The sequence below is a fragment of the Siphateles boraxobius genome, unplaced genomic scaffold, assembly GCF_051911475.1.
Source record: "Siphateles boraxobius isolate OS27281-9 unplaced genomic scaffold, OSU_SipBor_1 26, whole genome shotgun sequence".
Classification (NCBI taxonomy): Eukaryota; Metazoa; Chordata; class Actinopteri; order Cypriniformes; family Leuciscidae; genus Siphateles; species Siphateles boraxobius.
Genome location: NW_027508876.1, coordinates 24,124,287 through 24,145,017, shown reverse-complemented (window position 1 = coordinate 24,145,017; position 20,731 = coordinate 24,124,287). Strand labels below are relative to the sequence as shown.

General features: G+C 41.1%; 1 protein-coding gene across 2 annotated transcripts; it reads left to right on the top strand.

Annotated features, from left to right (window-relative positions):
• Positions 1-786: 786 nt before the first annotated feature.
• Positions 787-9,116, top strand: LOC143752073 (putative ferric-chelate reductase 1). 2 transcript variants are annotated; one of them, XM_077245056.1, is made up of 16 exons: positions 787-826; positions 938-1,115; positions 1,851-1,987; positions 2,127-2,224; positions 2,322-2,421; positions 2,526-2,717; positions 3,067-3,168; positions 3,264-3,408; positions 4,482-4,595; positions 4,685-4,800; positions 6,367-6,453; positions 7,159-7,250; positions 7,338-7,396; positions 7,478-7,618; positions 8,118-8,143; positions 8,261-9,116. In XM_077245056.1, the coding sequence occupies exons 2-16, from the start codon at positions 938-940 to the stop codon at positions 8,348-8,350; spliced, it is 1,677 nt and encodes a 558-aa protein (XP_077101171.1). In that variant the 5' UTR covers positions 787-826; the 3' UTR covers positions 8,351-9,116. The 2 variants fall into 2 exon arrangements, with proteins under 2 accessions (XP_077101171.1, XP_077101172.1); XM_077245057.1 differs by lacking the exon at positions 787-826 and having other exon boundaries at positions 932-1,115.
• The last annotated feature ends 11,615 nt before the right edge of the window (positions 9,117-20,731 follow it).

The window sequence follows — 20,731 nt, the reverse complement described above, 5'->3', positions numbered from 1 at the left end:
ATCTCCACATAGAACTGATGTAAAGCTTTCTCCTTGCAAAACAGAGATTCAAGTGGCATTTCTTGATTACAGTTTTCTCTGGATTCGCTGAATCTTGTGTCAATATTATGTATGGAAGATGATGAAAGGCATAAATGCTTTGCAATCTTGCATTGAGAAATTTGATTTTTTTATTGTTTGAAAATTCTCTCATGATACTTGGGCCATAGTGATGAGCCATGACCCATCTTTGCTTAAAAAGACTGAGAAGCACTTTTACACCCAAACATGATACCCTCAACTATTACCAATTCACCTGCTCATTGTGGACTGTTTCAAAAGAGTTGGATAATCTAATTTGGATAAGCTTTTCACTTTTATTTGGTTCTGCCCCAACTTTTTTGGGGTGTGTTGCAGCCATCACAATCAAAACTTGTTTATATTTACAAAATACAATTATGTTGGTCAGTGAAAACATTGGAAAACGTTTCTTTGTACTTTTGTCAGTTAAAAAAAGTTTAAATAGAATTAACAAATCACAGATTCTTGATTTTATTGCATTTTATAAAATGTCCCAACTTTTCTTGATTTGGGTAGTATATTTAGTTATTTAAGTATGATTTAAGTGAGTTCAGGAGAAACTCAGGATCTCATGGTCACCCACTGTTGCATTACATCATCTTTTACCTATCCAGGTAAAGCCCTGCCCACAATGACATTACACTATTTGCAGAGAAGAAGTGGCTGGAGTCTTGAGCGCGAGCACACACACACACACACACACACAGACACAAGGTTTCAGCCAAAACAAAGACAACAATACTCTCGCCCACCGAATTTTCCAAAGGTTTTTGTTTTTATCCATTTATTTTATTTCTCTCTTCTCTTCCCCGTCGCTATTTATTGATACTCTCGACGATGACTTTATTACTTATAGTGAGTTTTTAAATCTCCTCAGATGTTCCTGTACGTTCTCCTGGCGTGTGTTGGGTTCGTGCAGTGTTTTCCTAATGGACTGGTCAGCGGATCGTGTGGATCTTTGTTTCCTAATCACGGGTCTATCGCTCAGACCAGCTCTTCTCCGTTCACCGTTATTGCTGACAAGACCGCATTTAAAAAGGGAGATGAAATCAGAGGTGAGGCTGTTCTTCTGCAACTGCTATGAGTTTTGTAGGACATAGCCTACTTAACATTTATAAGCTTGTACAGCTTTAGGGGATTCATATGTTGAGTGTTAATGAACAGTTTATTTTATTTTTTGTAGCTATACCATAAATATGTGTTAGGCTATAGTATGACATTAAGGAACTTAATTCGCATAGCCTAATTCTATTAGTGTTATTTCAGTTTTGATGTAGTTTATATACTCTTTATAAAATATAGAAGGAAAATATAGTCTTGTAACTAGACTTCATAATAATTGTACTATTGAATATTTAGCCTGACATTTTAAAAATTATTATTATTAAACCAAAATTTCAGACATTAAAGAAATACGTGACCACTGAATGCTGTTTGACCAATCAGAATCAATTTCAGAGCCTTAATAAATAAATAATATAGCTACAACATTTATAACACTTACAATAACATTTGAAAGGTTAACTTTAAGTTAACTACATTACTTAAATCGCCAAATGCATTCGCAATGCATACTATAATTAGCTAATACTATAGCCTACTACACAATACTTTACTATACTATTCATTAATTAATGACTGCCAATCAGGTTTTTACATGGACTATGTTGAACTATTTTAATAATCAGAAAAAATGTTATCGTATCATAATCATACATCAGTTTATCTATGCTACTTCAGGGTCTGTCTGTATCTAAGGAAATTCCACCGAACTTTTTCTTCTTTCTCAGTATCTCTAAACACACAATCAGGAGATTATTTTAAAGGGTTTATGTTACAAGCAAATCTAGTTGGATCGAATAATCCCATTGGCATTTTTACTGTGACGGGCAATGGAGCACAGGTCATCTCCTGCAGTAATGTTGCTGTGAGTTTTTATACATTGTTTTTTTATTACATAACTTGCTTCCATTACTAATAATCATAAACTAGTATGGGATGACATGGATGTATTTTTTTGTTTTAAAAATAACAGCATTGACATTATATTATATTATATTATCCAGAATAGATCAGTTTCTCACACAACAAACTCTCAAAAGACTTCAATGCAAGCTAAATGGACGGCCCCCATATCTGGACAGCTTGGCAATATAGAGTTCAGGTATACATTTTCCTGTGTCATTAGATGTATTGATTTATAATTTGTATGATGGTATTACTTCTACATAGTGTGATTTTTAATGGATTTTTTCTTTCAGAGCAACATTTGTTAGAAATAAAGAAACCTTTTGGGTTGGTGTCAAGAGCTCTGCTGTTGTGTATGATGGTACAGGAACAACTGTTACTGTAGCTCCGACTGTAAGTTTTACACCTACACCTACAAAAACATGAAATCTAGATATATGCTGATCTGTTCTCGTATGTTGTTTTATATTCAGCACAAATTGCTCTGTTCATTTCAGGTTCCATCAAACCCTGATTGTGGTAAAACCAAAGTCTGCTTCAGTCAGCCTAGCAACTGTGACCCAACTACCAGCACAGCCTGTTACTTCATGGCAGTTCAGACATCATCTAACCAATATGAAATGACCATCGAAATGTTTGGCCAGGCTGATGGATATGTCGCCATTGGGTTTTCAGATGACCAGCGAATGGTACATACTCTTATACTTGCTCATGAGATATGAGCTGGCCCAAATGTAATCTGCAGACATTTTCTACTTAATTTAACAAACCTTCATGAAATGTGGAATGTGTAGAACTTTAGTAGTGATGGGTGTTAACTGTAAACATGTCACCATGTCAGGCATATTATATTTCACCTGAAACATGAGATCCATCCACTGAATCCTCTCTGGAGGACTACCTCTGTCAGCACTGACTCATTATTGTGCAATTCTCAACAAACATCAGCAAAACCCATATGTGATTTTGTTTTTCCAGGAACAATGACACAACATTATGTTCATATTGGTTTAAGAAGTGTTTTGTTTGTATTTCCAGGGCAATGACGACATCTACATCTGTGGAAAGAACAGCAATGGCATCCTCCAAGTGCAACACGCTTATTCCACAGGAAGACAGACTCCAAATATTCTCTCACTGGTACAGTTCGCTTCCATTCCTCTAGTGTGCCACCATTTCTAACTGTTGTTTCATAAAATATCATCACTCACATACATATTCCACATGATTTACAGGGGAATGTGACTAATATCAAGACAGCGTTGACGAATGGAAATATCAATTGTTCTTTTACTTCTCGTAATGCCATTAGCACAGGAAGTAGAGCAACGTCCACTATCGAGTACTATCTCATGATTGCTTCCGGACCCACCAGTGGAGGTCAGTGGTTTATCGAGCCTGATTTAAAATCTATATGTTGTGTAAAATCAAAGATTTGTACAAAAACTGTCAAATGTAATTCAATACTATTATAGTATTTATTAATCATTTCACTTTTATTTTATATTTTCCATTTCATTTTTAAATGTAGTTTTAATTTTTAATAATGTTATGTGCTTTCGTAATTTTATTAGTTTTTTATATGTTTCTTTGGCTTTATTTTTATATGGTAACACTTTAATTTATGGGTCCAATTTTCACGAATTTCACTGCTTATTAGCATGCATTATTACTAGGATATCGGCTGTTTATTAGTTCTTATAAAGCACATATTAATGACTTTTTCTTCATGACCTTATTCTACATCCCTAATCATACCCAATGCCTAAACGTTACAACTACTATTAATACGCAGCAAAAGTCATAGTTAATAGTTAATTGATATTGAGAATTGGACCTTAATCTAAAGTGTGACCTTTTATTTGACTTATTTTAGTTTTAGTTTAGTAATTTTCAGTATTTATATTTCAGTTGCCAATGCAACATTTCTAATTTTCATTTCTCGTCTAATATTTATATTTTATTTCAGTTCAGCTTTAAAGGAAGGAAAAATATTTTTAAAAGTTATTTTAAAACAATAACAACACTGATATAATGCTTTCATTCTGCTTTAATAAACCAAAAGAGATAGTTCACATAAAAATGAAGATTGTCATCCTATACTCACCCTCATGTTGTTTCAAACTCAAAGGATTTTTGTTCTTCCATGAAAAACAAATCAAGATATTTAGCAGAATTCGCAATTTACGCAAGGTAGGATTTTCAATGAATAACAAAAATTCCTCACAGAAGGCTGTCAAAAGACTGGTGCAGAAGACACTTTTATGCTAATCTTATGGTACTTTTTTGAGCTTGACTGTCTCTATTCAACGTATGCTTTCATTGTATGCACAAGAGTGGCATAAACATCTTCTTTTGTGTTTTCTGGGAGAAAAAAGTCAGTGGTTTGAAACAGCATGATGGAGAGTAAATTATGAAAGCATCTTTAACTGAAGAATTACCTTAATTTGTAGGTAACATCCAGTTCCACACAACCCGATACGTCAGTAGCACCAAGGCTGATTTACTGAATCCATCCCTGGTCACCACAAACAATGAAGAATTCCCAGCAATCGTTAAAGCCCATGGTGAGTACATCATGAAACACTGCCATTGGATCCACATTAGAGCCTCAAATCAGTGTTACTGTGGTCCTAATGCTGCTGATCTGGTCCAGGTGCCCTGATGTTAATCGCCTGGATGACCACGGGCAGCATAGGGATGATGATAGCACGCTATTTAAAGGGAGTTGCCAAAGGCCAAGGTTTAGGCGGTAAAGATTTCTGGTTTCTGGTAAGTCTTTATCTGTTTCATCTGTTTCTACATTGGTTGCCATATTAATCACCTAAACAATCATCAACAAAGCCAAAAGGCAAAAACAGCTGTCAGTGTTTAAAGAGAATAGTAGTAGAAAAAAATAGTAATTTTGCTTCTCTTTTTCACATTTTACCCATAATTCAAACCGCATGTGGATTTACGTGTATGCATTTAGCTTTTATCCAACTGCATGCAAGGTATACTTTTTTTAAAGCTCATTCCCTGGGAATCAAACTCATGACCTTGGCGTTGTTAGCACCGTGCTCAACTTTTATGGTTAAAGGGGACCTATTATGCACTTTTTCAAATTCTTGATTTTGTTTTTGGTGTCTACTAGAACAGATTTTAATTTCATATTTTAAATTGTTGCAGGAGTGTTCTCTGATTGGTCACCTGGGCCAGTGTGTTGTGGTCAACACTATCTCACGACCAATTCATACAAATTTGTACGAGTGATTAAAAGGTGGCTAATTCGTACGAATTCGTATGACCTCACTCGTACGAATTTGTACGATTTGTCTAAACCCGCGTGATGGTTAGGTTTAGGGGCGGGGTAAGGGGTAGGTCATTCGTACGAATTCAAACGAATTGGGCAACTCGTAAAATACGTACGAATTGCCGTGAGATGGGGTTGGTTGTGGTTGGTCAACTACATCTAGCGTGTTTCGGAAATGTCACACCCCTTTTAACATAACAGCGAGTTTCAACGCGGTACTACCAAAACTCGACCAGGCCTCGCCCTTTTTTAATGACTTGTACATTCCCAGGAGAAACTCAAGACTACAATCGAGGCGTTTCAGGGAGTTCAGAATCAATGCGCACTGACGTAGAGAATAACTCCCTTTGGAGTGGCTTTGTGCAGACCTTTTTCATATTCAAACAGCAACATTACATACTAAAGAAAGTTGAAAAAGTTAAAAGTTAAAAAAGCGTTTAAAAAATCAGACCTTAATGTCATCTGGATCAAGTTTGTAAAAATATGGTTATAAACTATATATACTGTACTTATCTAGATTATACATACCAAACTAAACAAAGCCAGTGTCCCATTTGGGCCCCTTTATCTAACTCGTCATCTCATTCGAAAAGTGAATTACATGTCATGTTGACATATCTGTGTCATAAGCATGACAGTGGGAAAAATTCTTAGTTAAATGCTTTGCAGTAATACGTATGTGTGCAGTTAGTGTAAGAGAGATAAGAAGCAAGTTATGGTGTGTGAACTTCACTTGCCATTAACAATCTTTATTGCATTATATAATGCTTAACACTCTACAGCAATATTACTTTTATACAACAGATCTATGAATGCAAAGATAATATCGAGTAACTTGCGTTTCAGCACAATATCAGCACTCTAAAATAAATGGACTGGGTCTAGCTAATGTACATTCAAAACATCTGATTCATCTATTTTAATACATTTTCATGTTGAATGTATAAAGACTGGTTTGATGCATTATGTAATGCTGTTAAAAACATACAGTAAGTTTAACCAAATGATTGAAAATAACTAAATATGATTTATTTGTTGTTCCACAGGCTCACGTGTCTCTGATGGTCCTGTCAGTCGCAGCCACAGCCATTGCATTTATACTGGTGTTTTCTTATGCGCAGGATTGGGCTGGGGTGAATGAAAATAAATTTAATTTCCCCCACACACACACACACACACACACACACACACACACACACACACACACACACACACACACACACACACACACACACACACACACACACACACACACACACACACACACACGTTCATTTTTTATGTTTTTGAAACAAGCGTCTTATGCTCGCCAAGGCTGCTTTTATTTGATTAAAAAATACAGTAAAAGCAATATTATTTAAAAAAAACTATTTTCTATATTAATATATTTTCAAATGTAATTTATTTCTGTAGTGCAAAAGTGAATTTTCAGCATAATTTTTCCAGTCTTCAGGGTCACATGATCCTTCAGAAATCATTCTAATATGCTGATATGCTGCTGAGCCAAATTGTTATTGGAATAGTGGAATATATATTATATACTATATATATATATATATATATATATATATTTTTTTTTTTTTTTGTGGCTAGTTGCTTAAAAAAACACCAACACAGCAACATGATGACAGACACTATTGCTCAATGTTCAGTAAATTAAATATTAAATTCGAATAATTGGCAGTAAAAACATGCAGTGAAAACACTTCCACACAGTTATAGTAGCCTATATGAAATATATCCATATAAAGACATTGGGTTTTAAATTGAAATGCAAATTCTTTCAGATGTTTGAAGTGAAGTGTTTTGTGGTGACATACTGTGATCTGTGTGTGTAGGGAGCTCATCCTGTCCTGGGCTGTTTAGTGATGATCCTCAGTCTCATTCAGCCCATAGTCGCTGCTTTCCGCTGTGAGCCGCAGCATGAGCGGTGAGAAACTTCAATTCTCTTATGCAGAAAGGACATGGAAAGGCAAGAGGTCACGCATTATTATTAATCGAATGGTTTTCTTTGCAGGAGGTTTATTTTCAACTGGGCCCATTCCTTCATTGCTTTAGCTATCAAAGCCCTGGCAGGTATGACAACAACTTTATTATCTTGATCAACATCTTCCATTTTCTCGGATGAAAACAATATTGCTCTTTATTCTGTGACAGTTGCTGCAATTTTCACTGGTATGGAACTGTTTGAAGAATATAAGACGGATGGATGGATGTTGAAAGTTATGGGAGGTTTTATCACCTGGGAGGCTCTGATGTACATTCTTCAAGATCTTAACTTTCGTGCCAGGAAAAAAGGTAACGCTGCATTCGCACTGGGAAAGTTACTTGAAAATACCAATGCTGTAATTTGAAAGAAGCATAACACCCTTTTTATTTATTTATTTATTTATTTTTTATTTATTTTATACACTACACTACCTTTAAAAGTTTGGGGTTCGTAAATTTTTTTGAAAGAATATGAAGACATATTATTACAATTTCAAATAACTGTTTTCTATTTGAAAAATAGTTTTAAAATGTAATTTATTCCTGTGAGGCAAAGCTGTATTTTCAGCATCATTACTCCAGTCTACTTTTGATAACTTTAATTAAGATAACTTTTTAAAAAAAGAAAATCTGACTGACCCCAAACTTTTGAACAGTAGTGCATATTTACATTTGTATATCATATAATTATTATTATGGATTTCCACTTTTTCTAGGAATTACGCTTTTGGAAATTATTATCTGAAAATGTATTATTTAAACAATCCAATGCATAAAAGTTTTATTTCACCCTTGTCATTTTTTTTAGATTCTGATATTTGCAGCTTTGGATCGGTAAGTCCAACTTCAAGACATATGGGCTTAGTCTCATTATATAGATAATTTAGTAGACTACATAAATAAAAGGTGAATTCATGTTTTAAAGTAATATGTTTGTTTTATTTTTGTTAGATGAAACCTGAAATAGTCCTGCTTATGGTGTTTTTGTTGGGAAACCTGGCCTTCTTGATAGCACTTCTTGTTGGAATAGGCACGACTTAAGTTCACCCAATATCCATCGGCCTTCCTCACTGGCTGAAGCAATTTTTTGACACCATCATTGTATAAGCATAGTTTATATATAAATATAAACTAATATATAATTATCAGTTTTAAATATTAAAATAAAATTTCTGTGCTAATACCATTTATATATTCACCATTGTGCCTTTGAGTGTAAGGAATGTCAGTGCGAGTTGCTATTAGGAGACTGTTCTTGCAATAACTGTCAGTTGCTCATTGAGATGGAAGAACGATAGTGTAATCGGTCTCTAATTACAGACGTCAGAAAACAAGTCATCCAATTGTGTTTTATTTTAAAACTTTACAAATGTTAATTAAAGCATTTAAGGAGAATATTATAACTAAGTATTTTTATATATTTGTATGTATATATAGACATTATATTGTGATTGAAAATTAAGTGTACATGTCAACAGCTTTCATCCACTAGATGGCAGTGTCATGACAGGTATTTTTAAACAACTATGTGCCATTTTGTTGTACGTTCAGACTATTCAAGGGATAAATACGAACTCTCTGATATTTATTTCGATGAATAAATGAACCATTTTGTTTACTTTTTGGATTAATAATTGCTGATTTGCTCACGCTAAAATGTATGAATGAATGATGAATATTAACTGAATGACTAGTTAAACTGGACCAATCCATTAGTCACAAGTATAATAGAAATCAGGAGAAGATCTTATAAGCGTTGACAAGTCTTTTTTTATGTTTTCCCATGTGTTTAATTTAATAAAATAAAACTTATTTTACTTATTAGGCACTTATTTAAGCCTAACCGTGTTTGAATCCATTTTGCCTCTATAATGTGCATTTTCTGAGTAAAACAGGATAAGAAAAAAGCAAGAAAATCAGAGAAGTGGAAAAGATTTGAACCATTAGGAATAAAGTGTTTAAAGTGTCCCGAGAGGACTTGATGATGTCAGCAAAAATAAAGATAATTTCAGATGTGGAGAAAGTTGTTACATTTTCATGAAAGATTATGAAAACAATTTAATTTGGAGAAACATGCACAGATTAATCGTTTGCTTTAAGAGCAGAAATCTGTGTTGTAAACTGTAAACAATATTAATTTTGAACAATTTATGCCTTCACTTTACCTCCCTGTCTTGATTACACAAAGAAGGGGAAAGAAAACTCTTAGTTACGGTATGTGGGTTTCATATAGTCTTTACACACAGAGCGCTGTGGTGTTCTGGTGTTGATTTAGCAGCTTGTGTGAAGTCAGCTGGTTGGCTTTTATCTGTTACAGTGTTGTGCCTCATGGTTCTTGCTGTATCAGCACAGGCCTCCTGGTGTTTGGCTGGTAAACGTGGAGGGCAGTCGTGGCACTGAGGAAACACACAGGAAAAAAAGCGCAATATAGCAGTCTGCTGTGTGCCAGATTCACAGGCCGACTGAGTCGGGGTCAGGGGCCATCCTTTCAACTTGCTTTGATTCAGAGTCTCCTCTTTCAAATTCACCACAACAATAATATTTCATATTGGTCACTTTTTCCAGTTGCAAAAAAACACTATTTTATGGCAGTTTTGTCCAAATCAAGAAGTGATATTATTGACTTCTGAATTGTCATTTCATTTTCAGGTGGGACGCAGTTGACACACCAGTGTTATTTTAGTGTTACCTTTCAAGGGAACTCGAGCTGCGTTGAGACGCGGTGGGAACGCTCTGCGTGATTGCGTCGTGAAGCACGTATATAATCAGTCCAATGGAAGAGCGAGACGTCATAGGTGGGTGACGTCATAGACCAGGAAGCTATAAAGCACCCCTGAAAACAGACCGCGACAGCTTCTGTTGGCTCAGCAAGCGCTCTCTGTATACTGTCGTTGTCTATTTACTGTTGTCTGTCACAAGCACATTATATCTATCTATATATATATATATATATATATTATGGCGAAACAAGAGTTTAAGCGTTGCGTTGTCCCTTGCCCTCGTTTCATTACGGGTGGGGACACAAATCAGCTTTGTGTTGCTTGTTTGGGAGTGGAGCATGCCCAGTAAGTTCTCGAGGGAGCTGACTGCGAGCATTGCGAGAAGCTGTCCGTGAGGACGCTCCGCTCTCGCCTGGCGTTCTTTGAGGAGGACGGTTCGGTTCGCGCTCCCCGAGTTGCGGGTCCCGCTGCTGCCGAGGCACAGCGAAGGCTTTCATCTTGGGGTTCGCATATGGATCTAGTAGCGGGGCTTGAGACGGGCCCAGCACCTTTCTCAACCCTTACCTGCTGGATCCGGTGCCTCTGCCCAGGAAGGAGCCCGCGCTGCGGCTTCTCCTTCCCAGGTCGGGGCACCATTGCTGAGACTATCCAGTTCTGAGGATCTGGATGTCGTCAGTATTGATATGGGGGATTTTGAGTCTTCGCCAGCTCATACCCCCGGTAATGATGAGGAGCTTATGGAGGTTTTATCTCGTGCTGTAGCTAGAGTAAATATTGAATGGCCAGCCGATGATTCTCAGAGTGTTATTAAAAAGAGTTTATTAGATTTCTACCATCTAAAACAGAGCCTCCACGTCGGGGATTCCCGTTTTTTCCTGATCTCCACAATGAGGTTTCGAGATCGTGGAATAAACCGGCGTCATTCAGAGTGTTTAACCCACAAACCTCTAACTATAGTTATGTTTTGGGTGCATCTGATTATGGTTATTTGACGGTGCCTCGGGCTGAAGAGACGCTCGCGAGCTATCTCTCTCCCGAGTCAGCGTCATCATTAAAAGCCCCGACGTTACCCACCAAGCCCTTAAAATCTACATCTTCGCTGGTGGGTAAAGCTTATTCGGCAGCAGGTGAGGCTGCGTCATGTCTGCACACTATGTCTATACTGCAGGCATACCCGGCTGATCTGCTGAAGGATATCGATGAACGTGAGGAAGTCAGCGCTGATGCAATTCGAGAATTGCGCCGCGCAACAGAGCTGTCTCTCCGAGCCACCAAGGAGACGGCCAGATCAGTGGGCCGTTCTATGGCAGCCCTGGTGGCCACGAAGCGGCATCTTTGGTTAAATCTGTCAGATATAAAAGATAAAGATCGGTGTGTTCTTCTGGACGCACCACTTTCACCTTCAAGTTTGTTCGGCGACGCTATCAACTGTGTCGTCGATAGGTTTCAAGAATCGAAAAAACAATCCGCTGCGTTCCAGATGTTTCTTCCTCGATGTTTCGATGTCCCCGATACTGCTGGGCGGAAAGTGATTATTAAATCCGAGCAGTCTCGTCCGAGTACAAGCTCCTCACAGCACAGAGTGCATCAAAAACAGAGTGTCGCCACTCGGGCTCCTCCACAATCTGGGGAACCTGGCTGGCGGTCGCAGTCCAGGCCAGCTAGGGGTAGGCAAGATCTGAGGACTGTCATATCTAAGAAAGCTTGGGCTAAGAAGTCCTGACGCCCAGGGTGTCAGGCTTCTGAGGGTGGTCCCCTCCGGGGAGGGATGATTTCGAGAAATCGTTCATCCTCGGCGCCCTCTGGAGGGCGATTCTCTGAGGAGAGTCGCAGCGCTGCCACATCGGTTGTTCCCTGCCGGTTCGCCGCTTCAGGGCACCGAGGTGTCAGCGTCCCCATACGATTATCAGAGGAGGGTCGTAGAACGGTCAGTTCGGTTGTTCCCTGCCGGTTCGCTGCTTCAGGGCACCGAAGTGTCCGTACAACCGAATCCCGAGGCCAGTCTCGAGAGACTGGTCCCCTTAGTAAAATTTCTGGCAGCGTGGAAACTACTGCCAAATATCTCTCAGTGGGTCCTGCATATAATAGAAAAGGGTAACAGAATTCAGTTCGGTTCTCGTCTGCCCAGATTTCAAGGGGTCCTTCCCACAGTGGTGGACCCAGAGCAGGCTCGGGTCATGGAGCAAGAAGTACTGACGCTTCTGCAAAAAGGGGCTATAGAAAGGGTTTCTCCTCCCAGCAGACAGTCAGGGTTTTACAGCCATTACTTCATCGTTCCCAAAAAGGATGGGGGGTTGCGTCCTATTCTAGATCTGCGTCAGTTAATCAGCAGAGTTCAGAAACTCAAGTTCAAAATGCTTACACTCAAACAGATTGTATCACAGATTCAGTCTGTGGACTGGTTTGTCACAATAGACTTGAAGGACGCTTACTTTCATGTATCCATTCATCCTCATCACAGGAAGTTCCTGAGGTTTGCTTTCGGGGGCGAAGCATACCAATATCGGGTCCTTCCATTCGGCCTAGGTTTATCACCCCGCACCTTTACGAAATGCGTGGATGCAGCGCTGGCTCCTCTGAGACTCCAGGGCATTTGCGTATTAAACTATATCGACGACTGGTTGATCCTGGCTCGTTCCTAGCAGTTGGCAGTTCGGCATCGATATGTCGTTCTGTCATATATGTCGGCATCGATATGTCGTTCTGTCACATAGAGAGGTTGGGGTTACGGCTAAACACCAAGAAGAGTGTGCTCCTCCCAGCCCAGAGGGCCACTTTTCTAGGGGTAATGTGGGATTCGACAACTATGCAACCACGATTGTCTCCAGCATGTATCTCTGCGATTCTCACAGCTGTAAAGAGGGTAAAACTAGACCAGTCACTCACTGTGAAACAGTTCCAGAGACTGGTGGGTCTCATGGCAACTGCGTCCAACGTAATTACTTTTGGCCTTCTGTACATGAGACCCCTGCAGTGGTGGCTCAGGACCAAGGGGTTTTCTCCGAGGGGAATCCGTTCCGCACGATCAAGGTCACGCGGCAATGCCTACGTGCCTTGGTCATGTGGAAGAAACCTTGGTTCCTCGCCCAGGGCCCAGTATTGGGGGCTTCTTGTCGACGCGTAACGCTATCGACGGATGCTTCCCTCACAGGCTGGGGGGCGGTCATGAGTGGCCGCTCGGCGACAGGTGTCTGGCAGGACCATCAGCATTCGTGGCATATAAACCGACTAGAGATGATGGCGGTATTTCAGGCTCTCAAATACTTCCTGCCAGACCTGGGAGGCAATCATGTGCTGGTCCACACAGACAACACATCGGTGGTCTCTTACATCAACCATCAGGGGGGTCTGAGGTCCCGATTATTATGCAAACTGGCTCATCAGATCCTCCTATGGGCCCAGGGGAAATTACTGTCACTCAGGGCAGTTTATATTCCAGGGTGTCTGAATGTGAGAGCAGATATCTTGTCAAGGCAGGGGCTGAGGCCCGGGGACTGGAGACTTCACCCCGAGGTGGTGGAGCTCCTATGGGAGAACTATGGTCAAGCTCAGGTCGATCTTTTCGCATCTTACGATACAACGCATTGTCCGCTCTGGTTCTCCCTCACATATCCAGCTCCTCTCGGACTGGACGCTATGGTGCAGGTGTGGCCGAGGCTGATCCCCCGATATCATTGCTTCCGGGAGTTCTATTATTAGTAGCCCCGCACTGGCCGGCCCGAGTGTGGTTCTCGGACCTAGTGTCCCTTCTGTACGGCTCTCCCATGGAGATTCCTGTAAGAAGGGACTTGTTATCTCAAACAGGGGGCACGATATTTCACCCTCGCCCGGAGTTGTGGAAACTGTGGGCTTGGCCTCTGAGGGGGCCCAGCTGTTAGAATCCGGTCTCTCGACTGAGGTCGTTGAGACCATCCTTCAATCCAGAGCTCCTTCCACGAGGAAACTATATTCATTGAAATGGAAGCTGTTCTTTGCATGGTGTGGAGAACGTTTTTTAAATCCTGTTAACTGCCCGGTTGGTACAGTTCTCGATTTCCTACAAGACCGTTTCTCAGCTGGATTATCTCCCTCCACCTTGAAGGTGTACGTAGCGGCTATATCTGCTTATCGCTCCCCTCTGGGGGCTTCTTCTCTGGGGAGATATCCTCTTATTATTTGTTTTCTTCGTGGTACATTGAGGCTGAGGCCTGCACTGCACTCTAGAGCACCGGCTTGGGATTTGGCCATTGTACTTGAGGGTCTGGCCCTGGCTCCCTTCGAGCCTATAGGTTTCAGAGAAGTTCCTTACACTAAAGACTCTATTTCTACTCGCTATTTCTTCTATCAAGAGAATTGGAGATCTGCAAGCCCTGTCGGTGGCTCCTTCATGTTTGGAATTTGCACCTGGTATGGTTAAAGCATTTTTACACCCTAGGCTGGGTCATATTCCTAAGGTCCCCACTAATGTGGCGAGCCCTATTGTGCTGCAGGCTTTTTGCCCTTCACCTTTCAATACCCCAGATCAGGAAAGTCTCAATCTGTTATGTCCCGTTAGGGCTTTGGATGCCTACGTTCACAGAGCTGCCCTGTGGCGTAGATCAGAGCAGTTATTTGTCTGCTTCGGATCAACCAAAAAGGGTTGCCCTGCATCGAGACAGGTAATGAGCAAGTGGGTAGTTGAGGCTATCTCACTTGCTTATGAAGCGGCCGGACAGCCTTCACCTATGGCTGTCCGCGCCCATTCTACAAGGAGTATGGCTGCCTCTAAGGCTTTAATTTCAGGTGTTTCCTTTAAGGACATTTGTAATGCGGCAGGCTGGTCCTCACCGCATACATTTGTCAGATTCTACGACCTAGACCTCTCCTATCCCTGGGCTAGGCTGCTTGTTTCCTAGTGTGCGCAAGGACTCCACATAGAACGGGCATTTCTCATTATGGCGTAGTGGGTATGGGGTTCCCACCGCGTCTCAACGCAGCTTGAGTTCCCTTGAAAGGGAACGTCTCAGGTTACGTATATAACCCTGGTTCCCTGATAGGGAACGAGACGCTGCGTTCTCCTGCCATACTTCCTGCATGCCCTGATCGACTTGCTTCAGGCTTTTTCAGAAGCTGTCGCGGTCTGTTTTCAGGGGTGCTTTATAGCTACCTGGTCTATGACGTCACCCGCCTATGACGTCTCGCTCTTCCATTGGACTGATTATACATGTGCTTCACGACGCAATCACGCAGAGCGTTCCCACCGCGTCTCAACGCAGCGTCTCGTTCCCTATCAGGGAACCAGGGTTACATACGTAACCTGAGACGTTTTTTTGAATTCTTTTAGGCTGTATTTTTTTTATTAATATTTTAGCTTTTATTTTTACAGTATGTTTTAATTTGTTTAATGTTTAGTAGTTTTATTTTTTGTCATTTTTATTCATTTATGTATTTCCAGTTAGTCATTTTAGGGCTTCAACTTAAACTTTTTAAGTTTAACTTTATTAACTTAATTGAAATTTTACAATTTCCTCGTCTTCTAGCGATATATTAAACATAATAACCTGATACAAAATCTTGTTCTTTCAGATTTTTGCGTGATGAAAATCTGATAAACAAATCTGATTTGAAATAATTTATCACTAAACCAAAATAACGCATCTCTGCGAGTTAGCCGACTCGTGTTATCATTTTGTTTGCCTGTGACCCTCCCTTGAAAAGCGGTGGACGTGGTTAAATAAGGTCAATTTCAAACTTTTTCCACTATTTTTTTCTGTAAATTTCATTAAAACGACATGACGGAAAATTGACTAAATTTAAAGGATATTTTCATCAATAGACAAAAATTTGTAGAAAAATAAATAAAAATGGGAGCAGGTGACTATGCAGGATCTGGATTTGGAAGCACAGGCTGGACAGCAGTCTGACAAAGTGGGCGTTTATTTGGGACGTCGCACCACAGCCTGAGGTAAAGTTAACAGCCTTGACATCAATTGAAAAACCAGAGTGAAACTTTGGCCCTGCCGCATGAAACAGGACGTCAAAATACCACAAATTAGGTAAATTATTTATCTTTACGAAATGGTTTGTGGGAGTTCTTTGATTCTCATTTGAATCCCTTACTGCTTTGAACTTGCCTAGATGATGCAGTGAACTGCAGTGTGAATCATGGGAGACTGTCTGAATGATGTTCATTAGCATGAAAGGTCCGTGATCTGGAGATGCCCTCAGCAGAACTGCCCCGGGCCGGCAGGGCATGGCGACGCCTGCAGCATGTTTCTGAAATTCTCACTATGACGTTGGATGTATTTCCCTAAACGGGATGTTTTTAAGTTGTTTTGGAGGATTACATCCCGCTGGTTTTCATTCATCCAAATGCAACTTGATGAAAACCATATTAGATTTAATGTATATTTCATATATGTTCCAAAAGATATTAATTAATAATCACAACATTAATCTGATATAAAATGCACTTCAGTTCAGATATATATTTCTGGCTTTTAGTGGAAATCATTTTCTGGGCTGAAGTTTATCTTTGAAAATGTCTTGTTGGAGATAGGGAAAGTTGAAGCAAAAAAATAATCTGTTTTCTACAAGAATTCTGCCTGTAAACAAAATTAATTTAGCAAAGTAATTTTCTTCAGGATGTTTCCATAAAACAACAACAACAACAACAACAACAGATATTCGGACATTTAGTTCACCCCTAAAATGTATATTCATTTACTGTTTGAAAGTGTATTTAAAGTTAGTATAAATGTTTGATGTTTTTCATACAATGACTGTGAGCAATGGGATTTAGGCGGCAATTCGTATGAATTTTACGAGGTGGCTAATTCGTACGAATTCATACGACCTCACTCGTACGAATTAGTACGATTTTTGCTAAATCGTACATATTTTACGAGTTGCCTAATTCGTATGAATTTATACGAGTGACCTACCCCTGACCCCGCCCCTAAACCTACCCATCACGTGGGTTTAGAAAAATTGTACAAATTTAGCCACTTTTTAATCACTCGTACAAATTCGTACGAATTGGTCGTGAGATAGCGTGGTGATTTTATGATACTAAAATGACGTTTTTTGATCACCAGTGACGTCATTATGCGTGAACATCCTGTCTAACGTCTGTCTTTGTGTTTGACAGAAGAAAGAAAATCATAAAGGTTTGGAATAAAAATAACAGAAATTTCATTTGGGGGTCTCAATCTCTGGAACACTTCAAGTTCATTAAATTACTTGATGTTTTTTTTTTTTTTTTTGCTGAATCATTTACTGAAAACCAGTAAGTGTTTTAGACTCACTACAGAATAACTACAGTATGAGTCTCTGTGTGTCTGTGGTTTCACGAGAGCCGTTCATTCTGATGTAATGTCTGTAGCATTAGGTGTGTCTTCCCATTAGCCTACTGCTGATATATAGACATGAGCAGCATAACTTTCTCCCACTCTGAGATTTCAAAGATTTGGTTTCATTCTTACTAAAAGATACAATCTTGATACTATTTACCAAGTATCTACATTCAAATTGCTGATAAATTTAGACTGTAAAACTGACCCTATTTTGCATTTATTTTGTTTTCCATCAAACTGTAAATCATTAATCTGTAAATGGTTGTTTTTCGCCATGGCAACTACAGCATACAGTATGTGCCCATATGAGATGAATGTTGAAACTTCCTCTTGCACAAAATAAGTTTCTGTTCCTTTAACATGATGTTATCTCTCCATATCCTCTTGTTTAAGTGAAGTTATTTAAATTCACATCACTAAACTTGTAGCCATGTCGAAACTACAGCCGGTCACACGAGTGACTACTTTAAAAGTAAAACGTTTGGCTTTACAGTGGTTAAAATAATTTAATCTTTAAGTGTTTCATTTTCCCTTGACTTAATTTTAATAAATGATCACATCCCACACGTATCTAATGATCAAATTAAACAAATCTAGTTCCATCCCACAAACTCCAAAATGTTCCCGTCAACTGTTCCATCATAGTGGACATTTTAAATACTTTAACATTAAACCAGAGCACCGATGCAATATTCAGCACTCAAGCTATTAATGTTGCTACATGGAAAGTCAATTTGGCAAGATCTTGCTGAGGCAGTACAGATACAATTAAGCTGTCTTTTGATTCACAATCATCTTGCCAACTTAAGCAATAAGGGGTAACCAAATGTTCTGCTCCTCCAAGACTCCTGGATTCCTTGCAGTCTAAATCACACTAAATTAGACATTTAACCTGATTTTAAAATAAGGGAGGCACATTAAAGTAATTGTCTATATCACTAATGAGCCAGATAATATTTAAATATTTAAAACTATTTAATTTACACAATTTTGAAAGACTTTCCAAGTCTAGACATAACTCTTTAAGTAACTTCAAGAGTTACAGGTCTAGACTGTTCTCTCAGCCGCAGAGTTACACCCACGGAACATTGGATGAACATCTGATGCATAAGGCACATGAAATGGGAAACAATTTGGGAAATTCAACGTGTGTGTCGGGTTCTTTAACAATTCACCTGAAAACAAATCTGTCGAGATGCCTAACCCCCTCATGGAAAAAGAGAGTCGTTGTGATTACAACTGTGACAATGAGGCACCCTAAAAACTCGTGGTCTTCCAACGAGTCCGTACTTTCGTGACATAACGCCGCTTTGACTGTCTGGAAAAATTCTTTTGAGGAGCTCGCTTCAGTGCGGGCTCAGCAAAAGAGAAAATCATCAATGACAGAAAGTTTTTGTCAGAATAAGGGAAGTTGTGTGTGGAGTGATGAATTACAATGAAACATGAGTTGCATGGTGATGCTCCAGATCGGTGTCTTCGAAAATCTGGTGAGAACTATAATAATAAATGCATCTCTTCCACAGTGAAGCATGGATGAAGAGGTGTTGTTGGTAGCCTTTTTAGCTGCTGGTATTGGTGAGTTACTTCACTGTGAAAAGTCAATTAATGCTTTGGAGTACAGGAGAATGTTGCAGAATGGCCTGCTTCTGTCACGGCTGGGTAGTGGAAAGGATTCGAGGACTCAAGTGCAGGAAGAGGATTTAATAAAGTAAATATAAATACAAAATAAACAAAAATAGACAAAGAATAAATCAGGTCCAGCAGGAAACACGAGGAACATGATAACAACGAACCAGCACAGGACTACAAACACAGGGAGATCAAATAGGGGTGCAAACAAGGAAGGTAACGAGGAAAAACAGGTGAGACAAATTAACCAATAATCAGATAACAAGGACGGAGGAGTCAAGACAGAGACAGGAACACAGAACACCACATGTGCTACATATGACAGGACAGACTTGTGACATTACCCCCTCCTTAAGGAGCGGGTACCAGACGCTCCAAGACGTAACATACACAACAAGAGTCCAGGCGGGAGGTGGCACGGTGGAGGATCAGGGGGAGGGATGGGGTGCCAGGTCCATGGAAGGGAACAGAGACAGGGGGTGATGGTTAAACCTGCGGGTAAACTCGGGCGGCCAGGGCGGAGACGACCCCTCGGGCGGCCAGGGCGGAGACGACCCCTCAGGAACAGCAACAGGCTCCGGCTCGGGAACAGCAGACACTGGCTCCGGCTCGGGAACAGCAGACTCTGGCTCCGGCTCGGGAACAGCAGACACTGGCTCCGGCTCGGGAACAGCAGACACTGGCTCCGGCTCGGGAACAGCAGACACTGGCTCCGGCTCGGGAACAGCAGACACTGGCTCCGGCTCGGGAACAGCAGACACTGGCTCCGGCTCGGGAACAGCAGACACTGGCTCCGGCTCGGGAACAGCAGACACTGGCTCCGGCTCGGGAACAGCAGACACTGGCTCCGGCTCGGGAACAGCAGACACTGGCTCCGGCTCGGAAACAGCAGACGTGACGAGTCGCGGGGGTGGCGCCGGTAGGGCGAGCAGGTTGAGTGGGGCCTGCAGAGCTGGGCGCCTAGGCGGCGCAGGCAGGGCAAGGCGCCTGGACGGCGCAGGCAGAGCAAGGCACCTAGACGGCGCAGGCAGAGCAAGGCACCTAGGAGGCGCGTCAGGGATGGCAGTCACCTCTGGGATGGTCTCTGGGTTAGGAGCCACCAGACAAGTCGTTGAGGTGACCTTTCTCCTCCTCCGTCTCTGGACCACCGCACTCGGGACCACCGGAACTGGGACCACCGAAACTGGGACCACCAGACTCGGGACCACCAGACTCGGGACCACCGAAACTGGGACCACCAGACTCGGGACCACCGAAACTGGGACCACCAGACTCGGGACCACCGAAACTGGGACCACCAGACTCGGGACCACCGAAACTGGGACCACCAGACTCGGGACCACCGAAACTGGGACCACCAGACTCGGGACCACCGAAACTGGGACCACCAGACTCGGGACCACCGAAACTGGGACCACCAGACTCGGGACCACCAGACTCGGGACCACCAGACTCGGGACCACCAGACTCGGGACCACCAGACTCGGGACCACCGGAACAGGTACGGAGGGTTTCTTCCTTCTCCTCCGCCGACAAATGTGAGACGGAGTGGGATGAACTGCCTCCGGAGGTGCTGCCTGTTGCCACAACGGCGGTTTCCCTTGTGGGTCTAAAATGTTAATAAAAGCCCAAAAGTCAAAAGCTCTCAGCACTTCCATCTCCGACACATCAAATGGCTTATCCAGGGCATAATTAAAAAGGTCCTTAAGAGCCGTCATTCCCAACCCTTAACCCTCACTGGCGGAGAAAAATTCCCGGGC

Bases quoted from the DNA above. Each gene is read 5' to 3' on its own strand.
- LOC143752073 (XM_077245056.1), top strand. From the start codon at position 938: ATGTTCCTGTACGTTCTCCTGGCGTGTGTTGGGTTCGTGCAGTGTTTT. The intron at 1,116-1,850 runs GTGAGGCTGTTC...CTTCTTTCTCAG, and splicing joins AAAGGGAGATGAAATCAGAG to TATCTCTAAACACACAATCA. The intron at 4,801-6,366 runs GTAAGTCTTTAT...GTTGTTCCACAG, and splicing joins GTAAAGATTTCTGGTTTCTG to GCTCACGTGTCTCTGATGGT.